At 54.8% G+C, this 15,305-nt stretch overlaps 12 protein-coding genes across 12 annotated transcripts; 6 read left to right on the top strand and 6 right to left on the bottom strand.

Moving 5' to 3' along the window:
* Positions 1-477: 477 nt before the first annotated feature.
* Positions 478-953, top strand: BAUCODRAFT_39814 (uncharacterized protein). Its single transcript, XM_007683640.1, has 2 exons — positions 478-730; positions 788-953. Exons 1-2 carry the CDS (start codon positions 594-596, stop codon positions 813-815), a joined length of 165 nt encoding a protein of 54 aa, XP_007681830.1. The 5' UTR covers positions 478-593; the 3' UTR covers positions 816-953.
* A 112-nt stretch (positions 954-1,065) lies between these two features.
* BAUCODRAFT_28659 (uncharacterized protein) lies at positions 1,066-1,570 on the bottom strand (the record flags this gene model as incomplete). The annotated part of the gene is made up of 2 exons (XM_007683614.1): positions 1,066-1,419; positions 1,493-1,570. 2 exons carry the CDS (start codon positions 1,568-1,570, stop codon positions 1,066-1,068), a joined length of 432 nt encoding a protein of 143 aa, XP_007681804.1.
* A 99-nt stretch (positions 1,571-1,669) lies between these two features.
* BAUCODRAFT_333316 (uncharacterized protein) lies at positions 1,670-2,268 on the top strand. Its single transcript, XM_007683760.1, has one exon. The coding sequence runs from the start codon at positions 1,769-1,771 to the stop codon at positions 2,258-2,260; it is 492 nt and encodes a 163-aa protein (XP_007681950.1). The 5' UTR covers positions 1,670-1,768; the 3' UTR covers positions 2,261-2,268.
* Positions 2,268-3,299, bottom strand: BAUCODRAFT_333323 (uncharacterized protein). The gene has a single exon (XM_007683759.1). It carries the CDS (start codon positions 2,798-2,800, stop codon positions 2,276-2,278), a length of 525 nt encoding a protein of 174 aa, XP_007681949.1. The 5' UTR covers positions 2,801-3,299; the 3' UTR covers positions 2,268-2,275.
* An 828-nt stretch (positions 3,300-4,127) lies between these two features.
* Positions 4,128-4,417, bottom strand: BAUCODRAFT_333319 (uncharacterized protein). Its single transcript, XM_007683758.1, has one exon. It carries the CDS (start codon positions 4,397-4,399, stop codon positions 4,169-4,171), a length of 231 nt encoding a protein of 76 aa, XP_007681948.1. The 5' UTR covers positions 4,400-4,417; the 3' UTR covers positions 4,128-4,168.
* A 1,451-nt stretch (positions 4,418-5,868) lies between these two features.
* BAUCODRAFT_333311 (uncharacterized protein) lies at positions 5,869-6,804 on the bottom strand. Its single transcript, XM_007683757.1, has one exon. The coding sequence runs from the start codon at positions 6,591-6,593 to the stop codon at positions 5,970-5,972; it is 624 nt and encodes a 207-aa protein (XP_007681947.1). The 5' UTR covers positions 6,594-6,804; the 3' UTR covers positions 5,869-5,969.
* A 2-nt stretch (positions 6,805-6,806) lies between these two features.
* Positions 6,807-7,105, top strand: BAUCODRAFT_333309 (uncharacterized protein). The gene has a single exon (XM_007683756.1). The coding sequence runs from the start codon at positions 6,856-6,858 to the stop codon at positions 7,036-7,038; it is 183 nt and encodes a 60-aa protein (XP_007681946.1). The 5' UTR covers positions 6,807-6,855; the 3' UTR covers positions 7,039-7,105.
* A 526-nt stretch (positions 7,106-7,631) lies between these two features.
* BAUCODRAFT_333306 (uncharacterized protein) lies at positions 7,632-8,013 on the bottom strand. Its single transcript, XM_007683755.1, has one exon. The coding sequence runs from the start codon at positions 7,928-7,930 to the stop codon at positions 7,649-7,651; it is 282 nt and encodes a 93-aa protein (XP_007681945.1). The 5' UTR covers positions 7,931-8,013; the 3' UTR covers positions 7,632-7,648.
* A 482-nt stretch (positions 8,014-8,495) lies between these two features.
* Positions 8,496-9,548, bottom strand: BAUCODRAFT_28658 (uncharacterized protein; the record flags this gene model as incomplete). Its single annotated transcript, XM_007683613.1, has 1 exon — positions 8,496-9,548. The coding sequence occupies one exon, from the start codon at positions 9,546-9,548 to the stop codon at positions 8,496-8,498; it is 1,053 nt and encodes a 350-aa protein (XP_007681803.1).
* Positions 9,549-10,660: 1,112 nt separating this feature from the next.
* Positions 10,661-11,484, top strand: BAUCODRAFT_333270 (uncharacterized protein). The gene has a single exon (XM_007683754.1). It carries the CDS (start codon positions 10,861-10,863, stop codon positions 11,251-11,253), a length of 393 nt encoding a protein of 130 aa, XP_007681944.1. The 5' UTR covers positions 10,661-10,860; the 3' UTR covers positions 11,254-11,484.
* Positions 11,485-12,648: 1,164 nt separating this feature from the next.
* Positions 12,649-13,721, top strand: BAUCODRAFT_333298 (uncharacterized protein). Its single transcript, XM_007683753.1, has 2 exons — positions 12,649-13,086; positions 13,335-13,721. The coding sequence occupies exons 1-2, from the start codon at positions 12,744-12,746 to the stop codon at positions 13,412-13,414; spliced, it is 423 nt and encodes a 140-aa protein (XP_007681943.1). The 5' UTR covers positions 12,649-12,743; the 3' UTR covers positions 13,415-13,721.
* Positions 13,722-14,871, top strand: BAUCODRAFT_333299 (uncharacterized protein). Its single transcript, XM_007683752.1, has 2 exons — positions 13,722-14,075; positions 14,148-14,871. The coding sequence occupies exons 1-2, from the start codon at positions 14,029-14,031 to the stop codon at positions 14,767-14,769; spliced, it is 669 nt and encodes a 222-aa protein (XP_007681942.1). The 5' UTR covers positions 13,722-14,028; the 3' UTR covers positions 14,770-14,871.
* Positions 14,872-15,305: the final 434 nt, after the last annotated feature.

The raw sequence follows: 15,305 nt of genomic DNA, 5'->3' as shown, positions 1-15,305 counted from the left end.
ACTGGGAAGGAGCGCGCTTGTCCCCGCATTTGTCCACTTAGTTGTCGTCCGCCAGCGCTGACAAGTGACCCACCCTCTCGCTTCTACCATGACAATTGCTGAATTACACCAGACTCACCGTCAATGTGATTCGCCAGCTCATGATCTGGACCGTGAAACACCATGACACCGTTCATGTTCAGCAGGTCCTGCATTCGCCGTGCTGGACTTGCCATTCCAGTCGCGCAATGTTCGGAGTTGGGAGATCGCATTGTATTCCTGGTAGCCGGTTATGATGCAGCAAAGATCATAGGCTAACGACGCGTGACAGTCGATGGCCTCAGCGGGGATGGGTCGTTGTGTTGGAGGACGCAGTTGCTTTGCCGCCGCGGATCGGCAGTGCGGTCTTGGCGTTTTATGGCGCATCATACCTGCCTCCCTTGGACGACTGGGCGGCCAACTGCTGAGCCGGCAGTAGATTGATGAGGGCGCCGAAGACGCATGCCATCCACTCCAACTGGCGGAAGGTCCCACGCAAAGTGACGGGGCGCGTCTTCCAGGTATCTTCTAGATCTCCCACCAAGTCATAGTCCACTCCAGCCAACTTTTGCAACATGACGGCGTGGGAATTTGTCTTCTCTCGGACGGATCATGTCGCCCAAGCGAAGCGGACAGCGCGAATAGGCATCGAGGCGCTGGTTGTTAACATACTATCATGCATACTGCCCCCTTCGGTAATTATGAGCTGCTGGTCTGTCGGCTTGTACGGATTACACCACAAGTCGGCATAGCTGACGGGAGACGACAGGGCGGTCGAAGAGCGTATTGTTCACTAATAGCCTAGCCAAGCTCTTACTATCTGATCTAGGCGCTCGGCTATCTGTAAGGCTCAGGCCGGTTGAGACAGGCTATCCGATCAGAGTAGTACGAGCAAGTCAATGGCCGAACGTCAGGCATGGTGAATATAGTGTGTGGTTATCTATCTCATGTCGGCGAGGAGTTGACGGCGCAGTAAGGCTGAGATCGCACCGATGGGTGCAGGTTGATGTGATCTCTGGCGGTCATTCATTGGAGCAGCCAGCACTGTCACAGCTCGTACTGCTGCCGTGCGTTCACCTGCACGTTGGCATTGGCATACATTTGAGTCGCCAGTACGTTTGAAGGCGTGTGAGGAGTGACAGCCACACGTAACACATCCTCTTCCTCATTCGCCGGAGTGGAGGCAGATGCATCGCAGACAACGGTCGTACGCAACCCCCGCGCGCCTTTGGCGCTTTGTACCTCAATTGCAAGCACTTCCGGTAATGGAGAACACGGCGACGGCACGGCCACTTTACCTGCTGTTGCAAAGATAACACGCAGATTGCGCACCCTTCCAAGCCATTCAATTGTTGTCTTGATTGTGCGTGTTGAAGGCAAGTTGTTCCAATGCAGAGTGCACTGTAAGTCAATTAGCTGAATGCGCCACCCGCTTTAGTGTACGGTGACAAGCTCGATGACAAGTGTCGCGTACCTCGCTAATTAAAAGCACTCCGTCACCACCATCGTTCTCCTCCAGCTCCTCACCGCGCGTGAAGTACCGAGCCGTCATTTACGCTGGACAAGAACGGCAAGCACCGCATCACACCCGATTATGAAGGAGGTTGTAAGAGCTTAAGGGAATGCTGGTGCGAGATGCTTGCAGATGTCACTTTATGCATACGTCGTGCGGGTTCAATACAGATGAGGTACAAGTACAAGCCCATCAAATCATATCACAAAGGTCGAATGCCCTCTCCCCACGACAAACATGCCTACACCGTCCCACCAACTTACCACCTTAACACCCTACTATCACGCTGTCTCTCTGCTCTCTCTCAAGTCCCCCCATCTCCTACAACCCTACTGTCCACCGTTCACCTCGTGTTTCCTCCTTCCGACCCTACCTGAATCCTATCACCTCCGCCTTAGCATCTATCAATCTGACCAATACTACCTAATCTTCCCAGCCGCAACCGCAACAGCATTCCCAACAACAACAACCACCACCACCCGTCTCGGCACCCAATCCCTCGCCACCTCCAGTTCAGCCCCACCCATACCCATAGCACTCATCCTTTACCCCGCCCGCCGACCCTTCGTTCTCGAGCCGCCACCGCTGTCGAACAGACTACCCCGCACAGCCTTTCTCCTCCGCCAACTCCGCGTCCGCTCGAGCCCGCCACGTGCAACGACAACGCGGGAAGGGTTTGGCCTATGTGGGACATGTGCACATCCTGGAGGCGGGAAAGAGGGAAGCTAGGGCTTGCAGATGAGGCTAGCTGATGCTGCAAGCCGCTCCCCGAGTGGACAGAGGAGGAAGAGTGTTGCGTTCGGTGGAAGTGGCGGGCGAAAGAGAAGAAGGAGAAGAACGACGAGTGGGCATACATACTTGGTGAAGTGCTATCATGAGTGAAGACTCAAGGCCGTTGTTGCTACAGTATGGGCAGGCGGCGAAGGCGGCTTTGAGGCACACGCTCTGTTTCTGCTCGCTGACACTCCACGGAGGGTGAGCAGAAGGCTCCGACCAAAAGGGGACGGGAAGGTAGTGTGCCATCCGTTGCCTCGTCCCCAGCGATGAAGAGAAAGAGTCGGAGATGGAGGTGAATGTGGAGGTGAAGGTGGAGGTGAAGGTCGAGGTGGAGGCGGGCGAAAGTGGAGGTGAAGATGGATGTCGAAGTGACCTGGTTGCTGCCCGTCCAGCGGTACTATGCAAAATCAGCGGACAAACGAGTGCATAGACGGCAAGTAGGATAAGGCCGGCTGCAGAGTCCGTAGCTCGCGCATGAGAGTGCATGGTCATTACATCCGGACTGAGAGGTTAGCAGCAGCAAAGCAAGCCCGCAGAATCCAGCTCGCACGGCCCGCATGTTACAACAAACCAGCAGCAATATGACGACAAGTTTCGCGTTGCAACAGAAGCACATGGTTCAGAAAGTCCTGCCGGGGGACAATCAGCGCGTTGAAGAGTTTGATGCAGATAACAAGTATAACAGGCAACTCGGTAGCAGCGCACGGTATCTCAAGGCCCGCCACGGTGAGCTCGAAAGCAAGAGCACCGTCGACATGCGCTTCAGCACCACGAAGTCATCCACCGAGCTCGAGCTTGTATTCTGACTCCCTCCTTCAGGCAAGGGCGAACATTTCCGCGCTTCGTAAAGTGGTCTCTTACAAACGAAGCCGACCCTCTCGCTGCACAGGCACACGAACCGCACTTCGCAAGTTCGCAGATTTAAAGCGGGGCGGGAGTTACTTGGCGCCTTGCTTAGACATCAATGGCGATGACTTGCATACCCTGTACGCCCGGTTTCCGTCCTGTCAGCGATAATTTGGCCAACTTGCACCTCTGCGGACTAGACCTGCGTTGAACCATCAATCGTATCTACTACTGATGTACACATGCTCGCATGACATTGAATTATCCGCCCTCGGAGCACGCCTGGCTTACGGACTGCGATGGAAGAAAGCTCTATAAGCTGTGACACGTCGAGCTCATATCACTCCAAAGCCCTTTCACCGACCACTTGAGCGCGATCCACAGCTGGCGTGGTTCGAAATGCCCAACCTCACGTCCGCCGAAGCTGATGACAGATTGGAGTCGTCTAAGGGCCGGCCATTCCAAGTGGAAGCTACGCACGACAGCTTGGGAGACCTAGCGGAATGCGTTGATTCGAACAGTAAAAGCTGATTTAGATAGACTGTGGCAAGCTGCCTAAGTCGAGCAGCACATCGTTGGGGATCTTACCACACAACGCGTCGACTGGATAGTTTACAGCACGGCGACTCGATGAAGATTTTGTCATGGTCACGGAGAAGGAGGCTGTGGAGATTGGAGAGAATGCGGCAGTGTCATCGGCGAGCCGACCATCGACAACTGATCCACTCATGACCCCGCTCGTAGACAACAAAGTCACTCATGAGTCGGTTCTTGACACGTTCAAGCCTCTCGAGTGTCCCAGCGTCTCAATCATGCCAGGCTCATACATCGTCCAGCTTCGTAAGCTCCGATGGAACAACTACCACTCGGTGCTGCGTATTGCGATAAGCGCAACTTCCGCGCATGCATGTTTTAGGTTACACGCATCGTAGCCATTCACACTCTCGTCATCCCCTATTCCGGCATCCTCTGACCTTTACGAGCCTCCAGCGTCGGAATCTACAGTGTGAGATCCTACGGATCTTGCTCTACGCGAGCGACTGCCCAGGCGCTCGATGACTTTTGGTCCGAAACTTTAGCCTTACGACAGACTAGCCCCAAATCATGGTGCAGCACCTTGCAATCCTCTTCTTCTGCACTGTCACGCTTGCTTCCGCCGAACATGGACAGCCGTGTAGGTAAGCAAGAAGTTACAATGAATGGAGTGACCTTACCACTTCCTTTTTGGAGCCTATTCCGAAGCATCGACAACTTACATCTACGGACTGTACGGTCTTGTGGCTAGCGAGAACGAGCACGGCGGACAAGGCAGAGGACGGTGCAGTCCTTCCCCGCCCAGCTCTTCCTCAATCTCTAGCTCCTGCCCGTCCAATCCTCTGTTCAGCAGCCTCTGGTCACCGAGTACCTTGCTGTGCAGTCTTTTCTCGCCGTTTGCTGGCTTCGCAGCACGCAAGACTTCGAGGATGTCTTGATGATGGGAGCTCTCACCATACCTAGTTCTTGCTATCGCAATCTTCCGAGGTGTCAGCCAGCTAGCGGTAAGCGCCGTAGACAGATACCTTTCCTCGAAATTATAGAATGTTGGCGAAGTGCATGCCGAAGATGACGCCGTCACGACCGGCACAGTAGTTCCAACTCTCGGGATGCTCTTCACAGACGACCACGACGACGAGTGTACGGACGAGCCGGAGCCGGACAAGATGACCCTCCGCATGAGATGGGATGGGAAGACAGTAGGAGCAACGTAGACATGGGTGAGGTACGCTGCAATGCCAACTCCGACGCACGCTTGATCTTCCCTTGGCTGGACTTCAGCATTTGGACGCCCCAGCAACCCTGTTGAATGTCATCCACAACAATACTGGCAACATCGATAGTGTTCATGTCATAGAGTTCCGACTGCGGTGCTCTCGAATTCCACTCCGGTGTCGCTACGCCGGAACCCTACCGGTTTGGAAGCCGAGGGAGCCTCCATCGGATGTGCTTACGAACCTAATGGCATGATGTTTGGACTCAGCCTGGATAGCCTCCAAAGGGACCGTGAAGCCTGTTCCACGAAATAAAGTACTCATCACGGGCTACGTCGATACATGTTATGCCGACTTTGACTCGACAGTCATCTGCTCTATCGCCACCAGGCTTGGCCCCAGTCAGTATTCAGTACCGCGCCCTGACGTGAAATTATTGCGGCTAGTACGAAGCAGTCACGCGACGCTGTGGCAGCAGAAGCCCGCATTGTCGTAAACAGTTCTCAAAATCTAGCTGGCGATAAAGAAATACATGCTTCTCTAGCCGAGCTGTCGACATTCCACAAAGCTCTGCCACTCAGGTTATCTGCTCAATTCTATCAATGCCGGCATGGACAACGACAGACATTGGGAGTGGAACCTAATAGCAGAGCCGGAATCTCCTCGATGGACGGCCAGAAAGTTCCAAGCCCGCAGCACCGGCATGAAAACACCCTCACTCAGGCCAGAGCAGCCACAGAAAGTGACAAGGCTGCGGCCACCTGGTCCGGGGGATGACCGCGAGGATTACGTGGAGAAAGCGAACACACCGTTCCAGACGGAGATGATGTCAATGGTGATTACGACGCTCTCACTGAAGTCCTGAATCATCAGAGCCTTCGGAAAGGGACCTAATCCGTCGCAACACGCAGACTCACAACAAGGTCGACGGGCTGACTATACCGTCGGGCTCCCTTCTAAGTGGCCCGCAGCGTGTTTGCGCGCTCTCCCTCCACTCACCACGACATAGTGGTCACTTCAACCGCAAGGACACAACCCACGAGTCTGCTAGAAGTTGTTGCTAAGGTTTATGATGGTTCAAAGAATAGTGCGAGCGCTTCTCGTTCCAGCGCTCGTCTATGGAACGTCGCGCTGCCGCAGCAACGCCGCCTTGGCATCAGCCAACCCGACCAGGCCTCTGAACTCAGACTACAGCTGCTCGAGGTCGCCATTCTTTCGCAAAACAAAACAACGATGCGCTGCGTCATGCAAGCGGCTCGAATTAGGGGCTTGAGCTGTGAACTTGCGAAGGGTACCAGAGATGCTGCCATTACGTGCTCGTAGGATGCACAATCCAACCCTGCACGTCTGCAGTTAAGCTGTGACTGTACACCAGCAGCACCGCTGTAGCGTTTGAACATTGCTGATTCTTGAAATTGCTGGCACAAGTCCATCGTGCTGTGGCCGATTCTTGAACAGTAGTGCAACCCGTAGGGATCTTTGCATGGAGCTTGCAAAGGTTGATCCGTACGCATGTACGCTGGGGGGTTGCTGGAGCACCATCCTGGGGCAGTGGGGCAATGGGGCACCTCGCTGGGGCGGTGAATCACTTTGCTGGGCAGTGGAGCACCTCGCTGGGGCAGTGGAGCACCTCGCTGGGGCAGTGGAGCACCTCGCTGGGGCACATACTCTGGCGGCGGCGGCGACGGCATCGAAATGGCTCATTTGTGCAAGCATCTTCGTTACACAGCATGTCCTCCATCTCACTATGTTCTCGCCTGACCTCTTCACTAGCCTGCGTCAGCCCCTCTTATGTCCTTGCTCTCAATTGTGTTCGCATTGAGTGCGGCGCATTCTGCATGGTGTTCAGTTGATGTACACCGTATTAACAGCTATATCGGCTTGGGACTGCTCCTATTGCTGGTTGCGGTTGATAGACATGTTGCCAACAACAGCCGCTATGGAGCCTGCTGTATGTCAAGCACGACCATAGTCTCGACGAGGCTGCGTGTCCATCATGCTGATCACGAACATATGAGTGAGGTGGACTTTACCTCATCTGACATGCGAGTAGCCGGTAGTACGGACACGGTCCTGCGTAGTCTGCTAGGCCTCAGCCGGAGCAGTGGAATTGTCAGGAGCAACCACTTGAGCTAAGCGCTATACCCGATATTTCTCGAACGAGGCAGGAAGACGGTCTGTACGGCGCTCAACCAATGGCAAGAGCGCACGTTTCGTGGCTCGTAACATGTTTCATCAGCATTGTGGGCCTTCCAGCAAGCCCCAACCTTCGAATATTCGTGAGGCTTCCAATTCGACTTCGGAAAGGAGCATGTAGATGAGCTCACGACGGACAGCGTTGAGTAGAGGAAGAGCAAGCGAGCGCAGAGAGTGGTTCTACTGCGCGACGTTCGAACAGTCGGATGATGTCCGAGCTACGTCGTCAGCGCACAGCTTGTTCGTCTCCCATACCAGTAGCAACGGCGTGGCTCCCGTGCGTCTTCGGCAACTACGACGCCGGCGTAGAGCTTGTCTGCTGATAAGGAATGCAGTCGCGAGCGGCCCGACACCAGCTTGGCGTCGTCTCTTCGGCGGATCTGGTGACCTTGAGCTGACCATTTTTGAACAAACCGAGTCTGCGCATACCCATTTCCCTGAAGAATGCGGGTCTAATAGACGTCCTGGAAGTCGGCAGGTAGTGCATGTGCTTTGGCAGCGTCAGGACTCGCGGTGTTACGGTTGCGCTTTGACGTAGAAGGCTAAAGGGTTAGTACGTTGGTGTCCAACAACTGTGGCGGACAATTCGATAGCACCAGACTCCGCCGGACGGGCCGAAACGAGTTGGAGGAGGAAAGTCTACGATCTTGGCCGATGATGGTATGCTGAGCTGTATTGGGAGGTCCAAGCATTGCCAGTGGGCTCGAAGATACAACACTGCACTCACAGCAGTAATGACGAAGTCTGGTACGGCGACGACATCTTCACTAGTTGGTAAGCGTAGCGCAGAGCCCCAATCACTGGCTGAGGCCTGGTATTCTTGGCGGTACATGCAGTATAGTATATGTCTGGCACAGCGTCAGCCTGCTCAGTGAACCAGCATAAGTTGCTCTTGGGTTAGCGGCTCGAGTGTACAGCACCAAAGCATATCACGCCATAGTGTGCGAGGGCGCGAGTGGTTATCAATTATAGCTTTTGATGAGTCTTAGCATCCTGTTCTGCACCACCTATAGCTCCTCTATGACATCTTGGGTTGCCTTCATCGACTTGCAACATCTTACTGGACTGATAGAGTCCGGAGAAGAGCAGTCATGGCGTTTGGGTACATCCATATGCTTAAGATTGCTTGTTACAGGAACCGTCTCTACCATGCAATCGACCGCAGGCGCCGTAAAGTCACAACCTGCTTTGCATTGGGAACGGGGTGATGAAGTCTCGCAAGCACAAGCTGCCCGCTGAGCGTTATGCATCTCAACCACGTGCCTTCGCTTTCTTGCATAAGTCGAGAAGCTGCCGATAGCGTTCCATTCATTGCCCCGAATTTCAAGTGTCGCTGGCGCTGCTGGGTGATTACAGCCTCACAGCCCCTATAAGCAGCATGTTGCGATTGCTCATCGCTAAGAGGGAAACAGCCGTTGGCCATTGGGATGCAATTCGTACCGGTAGCCTGATGGCCTGTAGAGCTGTGGCGCATCCACATGCGCAAAGTGATGCAGCCCATTCTCGCTAGCTGCTGGGCAAGATGTACCGCCAAATGGTCCAGCGGAGTATGGAGTCGGCAACATTTCGTATTCCGGGGTAGAATGGTACACTTGGGTAGCCACGTGTTGCTCGGTCACTGCTGACGGCTCGATGTGGTGATAGGAGTGCGATCCGTAAAGGTTCGGCGGCAGCATAGAAGAGTCGAATTCTCCGGCGCTTTGCTGGTACACTGATACAGGGTCCACGAAGTGGGCGGAATCTGACGCTTTTGGAAAGAGGATGCGCGGTGCAGAATCAGACACTTCAGTCGTGTGCTGCTGTCGGAAGTTTTCTCGGATAGCGCTCTGCACCGGGAAGGACACCGCGGAGCCGTCAAGCAACATGTCACCCTGCGGATTCGAGCCGCAGGCTGGGTGGTATAGGAGAGCCGGCGGTGATTGTGGCAAAGCACCATTTGTTGTCGAAGGCGGTTGCGGGTGCAGGCCGTAGTGATGAGCGAGGTAGACACTGGGTCTGCCTGAACGGTGTGCTTGGCCAGTCCCAGCCGACTGACGAGCGTAAGGATCTCCATGGTAATTCTGATAGTGTTCCTGGCCAGACCAAGCTAATTTATAAGTGTGCGGGACTACGTGAATGTGCCGGTAGTCTCTCTGGCCGTGCCAAGCCGGTCGTTCGCTGTAGGGAGGTTCGTACCTGTCCTGGTAGTAAGCCTGGCCTTGCCAAGCCGACCGTTCGTTGCAGGGAGGCTCGTAGCTGTCATGGTAGTATCTGTCGCCGTCGTAGACTGAAGCTCCATGGTTGTATCCATGGTATCCCGCGCCAACCGAAGCTCCCAACCCCCACAATGCTGGTGCCACTTGTGTTTCTTCGTCAAGCCCAACGTTCCATTCTTGTTGGACCTTTGAGTTAGGCGTCTTGAGATCTTCGAGGGGAGTGGAATCCTGACGGGGACTGATGTCTTGGTACATCGCCGGTCAAGCACCGGTCAGATTAGCACTTCAACAGCTTGTCGAATTGAAATAATTGTCGCGCCAATATGTAGGATTGTTGGGTACCGCTCGATGCACGACGACAGACGGCGGGCAAAGTCAGGAGAGAGTGGGTGCAGATGGGTGTGCGGACAACGATCAAAGCAGAGAAACCAACTACGAAAGGCGGGTTGAGGTAATGGATGCTCCAGGCCGGTCCGGCATACACGCTCACCTCGTTTGTTCGTCGGCTGCAGACACGCCGCCTTCATGCATACGCTAAGTCTCCGCAGGTAACCATCAGACTGAAACGAATACAGTGACGTGAAGAAGCACAAGTAATCTTCCTATGGGAGCTCGGCATCCAACGTGCACATCAGGCTATGCTCAAGGCAGGGGATGTAATACCCGGCGCCTTAGTCCCACGTACAGATTGGCTGCGCTAGTGCTTGTGCTCGTGCGCGTGTCTGTGGGCGCTTCTGCGCGTGCAGCTGCATACCAATATGGAGGGTGGAGGAGGAATACAGTAGGGAGCATTGTCGAGGAGCGCTGTTGAGGAGCGCTGTCGTGATTGTGGAGGAGCCATAATGTGCCAGGAATCAGTTCTGTCGGCTCGGCAGCTCAACATGTCGGTACCGAGCTGCAACCCTGACATCTCACGCTTTCTCTCCATCAACACAGCCAACGCCACCCTGCTTTGCCAGCGTTGCCCGCATACTGTACTTTCATTATTAGGAACACCGCATAGTTGGCGCTTACCAGCACTACGACTTGGAACAAAACAGCCTTTGCCCTCCTCGACTGCACCTCCATATCGCATCCTGTGCACCTCCGCGCTAACTTTATCCCTACTTAAATCGCACTGCTCAGCCGTCGAAGACAAAGCCTATGCCCGCCGCTATGAAGGGTGACGCAGCCGCGAAGCTATAATCACTACACCCGAGCATGTTAGAGATGAGGTGTTCAACCCTCAACCCCGTGATCGATGTCCCGTAGAGGCACCGTCTGGGCGCGCACTGACGTGCCGACGCGCTTAGAAGGAAGAAGGCAGGAAAAAAGGCGCTCCTCACAGTAGACCTGAACGACTATATTGGCTACGATAACGTCAAGAGCTGAGGTATGCGACTTCAGTTGCTCAAGCGTTCGGTAGACTTCGCAACGGACCATTCCGAAGCGAGCTTGGTGGATACCTTTGATTGCGGCTCCACAGCATTGTCGCCAGCCGTGTTATCATCCACGCCTGTCTATAGCAACACCGGCATTATCCTCCGCAACAACGCCGCCGAAGCGCTTGAGGCGGGATGTTGCTTCAATGGTAACCCAGACTATCGCACCGGTCCGGCCGACGATACGGTTGAAGCGCCCACAGAATAGTGTGGCTTGCTCCAATTACAAGCAATCGCACTGCGCGACCTGGTCAGCGACATTCTATCGAAGCATTGTTGATGGCCGTCATGCCCAAACTCCCATAACCAAACCCAACTCCAATGCTGCCAGTATCTCGATCCCAGAGATCGATACCCACCGTACCGCTCCTACGTGGTTATCTCCTCCCTCGGGGCCTGCGGTTGTGCTTTCTCCGACACAAACCTTGTCCACGCCAGCGCGAGCAAGGCCGATGAAGACCGGGGTTTATCCTCCCGCGTGGCTTCGGTCGAGTTTACCAGAGCAGAGCATTATCTCGTGCTCTTTGACTCAGGCTTGACCGTGTCTCTTTGAACTATACTACTTCACAGCAAGCTTCCAGTACCGGTCATCCTGGCCAGACCACGACATCTGCCCAGACCACGACATCCTGGCCAAGGTCGTCGCCTTGAGAACGTCCTTGACTCTGCCTCCCGGCGGCCAGCGTCTGTTTCCCCGATCCAGCTTGTCACACTAAGATGGTGTGCACATGGTCTTCACTAGCTGAGCGGTGGACGTACTCCCGCGGTCCCGGTCCTACTTGCTGAAGTCGAACAAACTCTCCGCGCAGTCCGAGACGTTGCCATACCGAGCCTGCGAAGTTAAGTTTCTAGAGGAGCTACGCAGCGGCAGGCAAGCTTGCGCAACCCTGGTCTCTGTCCGCGCGCCCAGCCTACAGCGAACTCCGCAGCTTTGCATATAGGGATAGTGACGTCCGGCTCACCCGTCGCCTTGCCTAAACGTAGTCTTGCCTCCCGTCAAGATGCCCAGCTCAATCCACTTGTTAGCGGACATGACTAGCTTCGTGCTATTCGAGCAGAATATGAATGCACTGACGTTAGACGAACCAGAGTTTGACGGTTCAACATTTCTACTCAACGGCGCTGCGGGTATCTGCAATGTACATTCGAGCTCTTGTCAACAAACGCTTGGCGATGGACGAGTGCAAAGGTACTAATAACGAGCTGATCGGTGCCACTCACCCCGGCGTCTTACTCGCCAGCGACATATCATGCGCCTGCACGATCGTGCCTTGGTCGCAATCTCCCCACATCTCCTAGGAACTTTGAGGCGCTCCAAAGCCGCATACCTGCACCGAATTACAAGCTGATCTCCCATACCATTTCGCCTTGCCATGTATGAGGGACAAGATAACCGGAGGTGGAGATCGGAGTGTGTTCGCACTGAGCCGCAAGTTGATCGGTCTGCGACATTGGAGCAGGATGCGAGCTCCTCAGAGAGTAAATGCGGGTTCGCGCATGCCACCCGAGATAGGCGGAGCAAGGGAGTGAAAAGTAGCGAACCGGGAAGGGAGATCACAGCCAAATATGACAGATTGTCTCAATGCTGTCGAGATGTGCGCAAGTAGGTTGAGGCAAAGAGGCACTCGGTTGCGCGAGCCCGAATCCGAACACCGCGGCCAACCACACCTCACACCAGTAACGATAAGATCTATCCTTTTCCTTGATGCTCCCAGTTGTAGCGCACTTACCGGAAGTGACAGACGCACGGTCAGCGAGCACACAGCAGTTGTCTTCCACACTAGAGAAGTGACCGTCCGAACAGCTCGAGCCGCACCAAAGTCCGACAGAGAAGAATAACAAGAAGTGCTCAGGCCAACAGCAGCGCGGAGCGCTCAGGATATAATGCTTATGAGCATCGAGCTGCGAATTTCTATGCGACAGTCGTGCTCAGGGCCAGCGTGTGGACTCGGATACAACGGCTGCACGATGAGGACGCTGCTCAGCAGATGTTAACACGCTCCCGGCACCTGTCACCCAAAGTGTTGATATGTCCCAGCTCCCAAAATGGCCACCGTACGCGCGGAAAGAGAAGACACACGCCTTCCTATGCCATATCTGCCAGCATGCTAGGTCGGACGTAGCAGGTTCCCCAGGCTGCCGGTCCGCGTATGAGCGCGTTGCCGAGCGATGTATGGGGCATGTTAGCGACAGAAACCACTTGCCATTTGGGCAGCGGAGCACGGAGCGCTGCAGGCTAACAAGTGCGCTTCACAGGCGAGACGGTCTGAAACATCAGCCGTCTGTTTCATTGGTGCCATTGTACAGCTTAAAGCCACTCATCCCATCGCCTTTGCACCGAATCGAGGAAGGACTCAAACCTCCCTCCAAAGGTAAGTCTCTCTGTCTGTCTCCTACCTCATCTATTCACCGTCGACATCATGGTCTCAAGCCGCCGGCATAGACTGCCAAGTCATACTGGCCATTGCGTAAATGCTCGAAAGCTCAAGTCGCTGATTGCATACGCCCAACGGGTGAGATGCTTCTTTGGATCGATTGAGTGGTATTAGCTCAAGGCGCAGACAAGAAGAGCCACTCAGGCGAATCTGTTGGACAACCTCGCTGAGCCACGCAATAATAGCTGAAATCGCGGCCGTCACCGAGACCGTGTACGGCGCTCGGTTGGGGCAGAGAGGCAGTACGATGCGGGCGCAGCTGTAGCTACGGCGCCCGGGAAACAGGTGATTCAGGCAACGATGACATGGACCGACCTGACTGATCCCGCCTATCTGCATGGCCACAAGCGACTTGGGGCGGCTTTAAGGGTCGAAATCTCGGCCGAGACCACTTCAAAGATCAGCATCACGAACTTGCGGCAAGAAAGAAGCCTTGCGCATTCATCCCGAATGCCGTTCTCAACACTTTACGAATCGCGCTAGCATTGAGCCCGTTCACAACCGGTCATGACTGGCGACCTGAGGCTTGAGGATCGCTTAAACAATCAGTCGTCTCCGATCATCCCACCTCGCCACATCCTCCACCCAAGTTCCGTATCCCGGGTTCGAAGGAACAGCAGAAACTAGTACGACGCGGAGGTCGCGCATCTGGATGGTTCCATATGCTTATTGGGAAAGCGCAACTTGTCCGGCGAGAGGTTAAGCGAGGTTGGCCAAGATGGCTCCCTTCCAGAAGCATCTACGTCGGGTACCCCATGTCCATTGACTGGAAGCGGAGAGCTAAAGGCCGAAGACACAGCGAGTAGACGGCGATGGCCGAGAGGGCACACGGACAAGCGAGCTGGAGGTTGAGTGTAGCACACAGCAGTACCTGCAGCCATGAAGCTCACGTGGCTTGCGCTTAGGAAGTTGACGAAGAGATCAAGGTATGCATACGTAGTGAGGTTTGCGTACATTAGCGCATTTAAAGTCGAGGAGTGAGCTGACTGGTTGGAAAGCGACTCCACAATATACCAGCTAAGGTGGAGACCGAAGCACTCGGTCGAATGCAGGTCATGCAGTAGCGGGCTGCCCTGCGCCGCATTAGTCCGCCAGCGCGCCAATGCGATGGGGATGTTGTCTTCGTCCCTCCGAGGGCGTGGCAAGACACTGTGTCCAGGTAGCTCGCCATACACTCTAGCCGCATTTGTCGGTCCATCAGGCCTGGAAAGGGCCGAAACCTTGCGAATGCTTGCGGCCAGCCGTCAATGCGACGTAGGCCAGGTAGGGGAGGTAACGATCGGTCGGGTCACCTCAATGCACGATGTGCTCTTCGCTCAGCTTCCGGTCAACCATCTCAATGGTCGCAGAAGCAGAACGGCTCGGACTTGTTTGGTTCTTAGCTTGCGTCGGAGGCATCCTCTCTTAATGTGCCTTGCAGTATTCCCAAGACTGTACCGGATAACGATCGAAATGCAGACGGTTGCTGGGCCTGGCTCTTCTTCGACGGCAGCTTGCCTGCAGCGTCTTCCTCATACGGATGGACGTCTCCCGCTATGTCGTCTTTCCGTTGAACAAATGCACTTTCTAGGGCAGGCAGAGTCCGGGCTGAGACGGTCGAACCGGCGAAGAATCAGCTAGAGGCTCTATTAGCTCGATTTGCAGAACATTGTAGTAAAGAGCGGCCGCGCCGTAGTATGCTCTGCCATACGAGCTTTGACGAAGCAAAGATATCATGCACGCCACCGAGCGAAGACCTCACACTAGCCTTTCGAGCAAAGACTTCCACAGACTTTTTTCACCTTGGCTACCTAGCGATGTACACCAAGGCATTGCGAGTGCTGCTAAAAGCTGTCTCGGTCTTCTCTGCAGGCGCAAGGCGCAAAGAGACCGGCGATACTACCGCTGCGTCTTACTTGGAGCTGAACAGTCTTGGCCCTGGCCTTCCCAACCATGGGCATGCAGGCGAATAGGCTGCGATGGTTCGGTGACGCGAAGTCATAGGATGCGCCAATGGCTGCAGACGTGTGGAACGCGAAAAAGATACTTAGCTGTGCCACATCTGTCAAGCGTAATGCAGTGATTGCAGACATCCGTTAGTGTGACATGACTTGGGAACAAGTGTGCGTCTAGCTGAGCTGACTATGAGCCTCAGATGTTACCGTGGATGCTGGCCC

Source organism: Baudoinia panamericana (genome assembly GCF_000338955.1).
Source record: "Baudoinia panamericana UAMH 10762 unplaced genomic scaffold BAUCOscaffold_16, whole genome shotgun sequence".
In the NCBI taxonomy this organism is placed as follows: Eukaryota; Fungi; Ascomycota; class Dothideomycetes; order Mycosphaerellales; family Teratosphaeriaceae; genus Baudoinia; species Baudoinia panamericana.
This window is presented reverse-complemented; position numbering and strand designations above follow the sequence as displayed.

Bases quoted from the DNA above. Each gene is read 5' to 3' on its own strand.
- BAUCODRAFT_333323 (XM_007683759.1), bottom strand. From the start codon at position 2,800: ATGACCATGCACTCTCATGCGCGAGCTACGGACTCTGCAGCCGGCCTT.
- BAUCODRAFT_39814 (XM_007683640.1), top strand. From the start codon at position 594: ATGACGGCGTGGGAATTTGTCTTCTCTCGGACGGATCATGTCGCCCAA. The intron at 731-787 runs GTCTGTCGGCTT...GGGAGACGACAG, and splicing joins TCGGTAATTATGAGCTGCTG to GGCGGTCGAAGAGCGTATTG.
- BAUCODRAFT_333298 (XM_007683753.1), top strand. From the start codon at position 12,744: ATGTCCCAGCTCCCAAAATGGCCACCGTACGCGCGGAAAGAGAAGACA. The intron at 13,087-13,334 runs GTAAGTCTCTCT...ACGCAATAATAG, and splicing joins ACTCAAACCTCCCTCCAAAG to CTGAAATCGCGGCCGTCACC.
- BAUCODRAFT_333270 (XM_007683754.1), top strand. From the start codon at position 10,861: ATGGTAACCCAGACTATCGCACCGGTCCGGCCGACGATACGGTTGAAG.
- BAUCODRAFT_333299 (XM_007683752.1), top strand. From the start codon at position 14,029: ATGAAGCTCACGTGGCTTGCGCTTAGGAAGTTGACGAAGAGATCAAG. The intron at 14,076-14,147 runs GTATGCATACGT...CTGGTTGGAAAG, and splicing joins AAGTTGACGAAGAGATCAAG to CGACTCCACAATATACCAGC.
- BAUCODRAFT_333316 (XM_007683760.1), top strand. From the start codon at position 1,769: ATGCCTACACCGTCCCACCAACTTACCACCTTAACACCCTACTATCAC.
- BAUCODRAFT_333311 (XM_007683757.1), bottom strand. From the start codon at position 6,593: ATGCCGTCGCCGCCGCCGCCAGAGTATGTGCCCCAGCGAGGTGCTCCA.
- BAUCODRAFT_333306 (XM_007683755.1), bottom strand. From the start codon at position 7,930: ATGTACCGCCAAGAATACCAGGCCTCAGCCAGTGATTGGGGCTCTGCG.
- BAUCODRAFT_333309 (XM_007683756.1), top strand. From the start codon at position 6,856: ATGTCAAGCACGACCATAGTCTCGACGAGGCTGCGTGTCCATCATGCT.
- BAUCODRAFT_333319 (XM_007683758.1), bottom strand. From the start codon at position 4,399: ATGCTTCGGAATAGGCTCCAAAAAGGAAGTGGTAAGGTCACTCCATTC.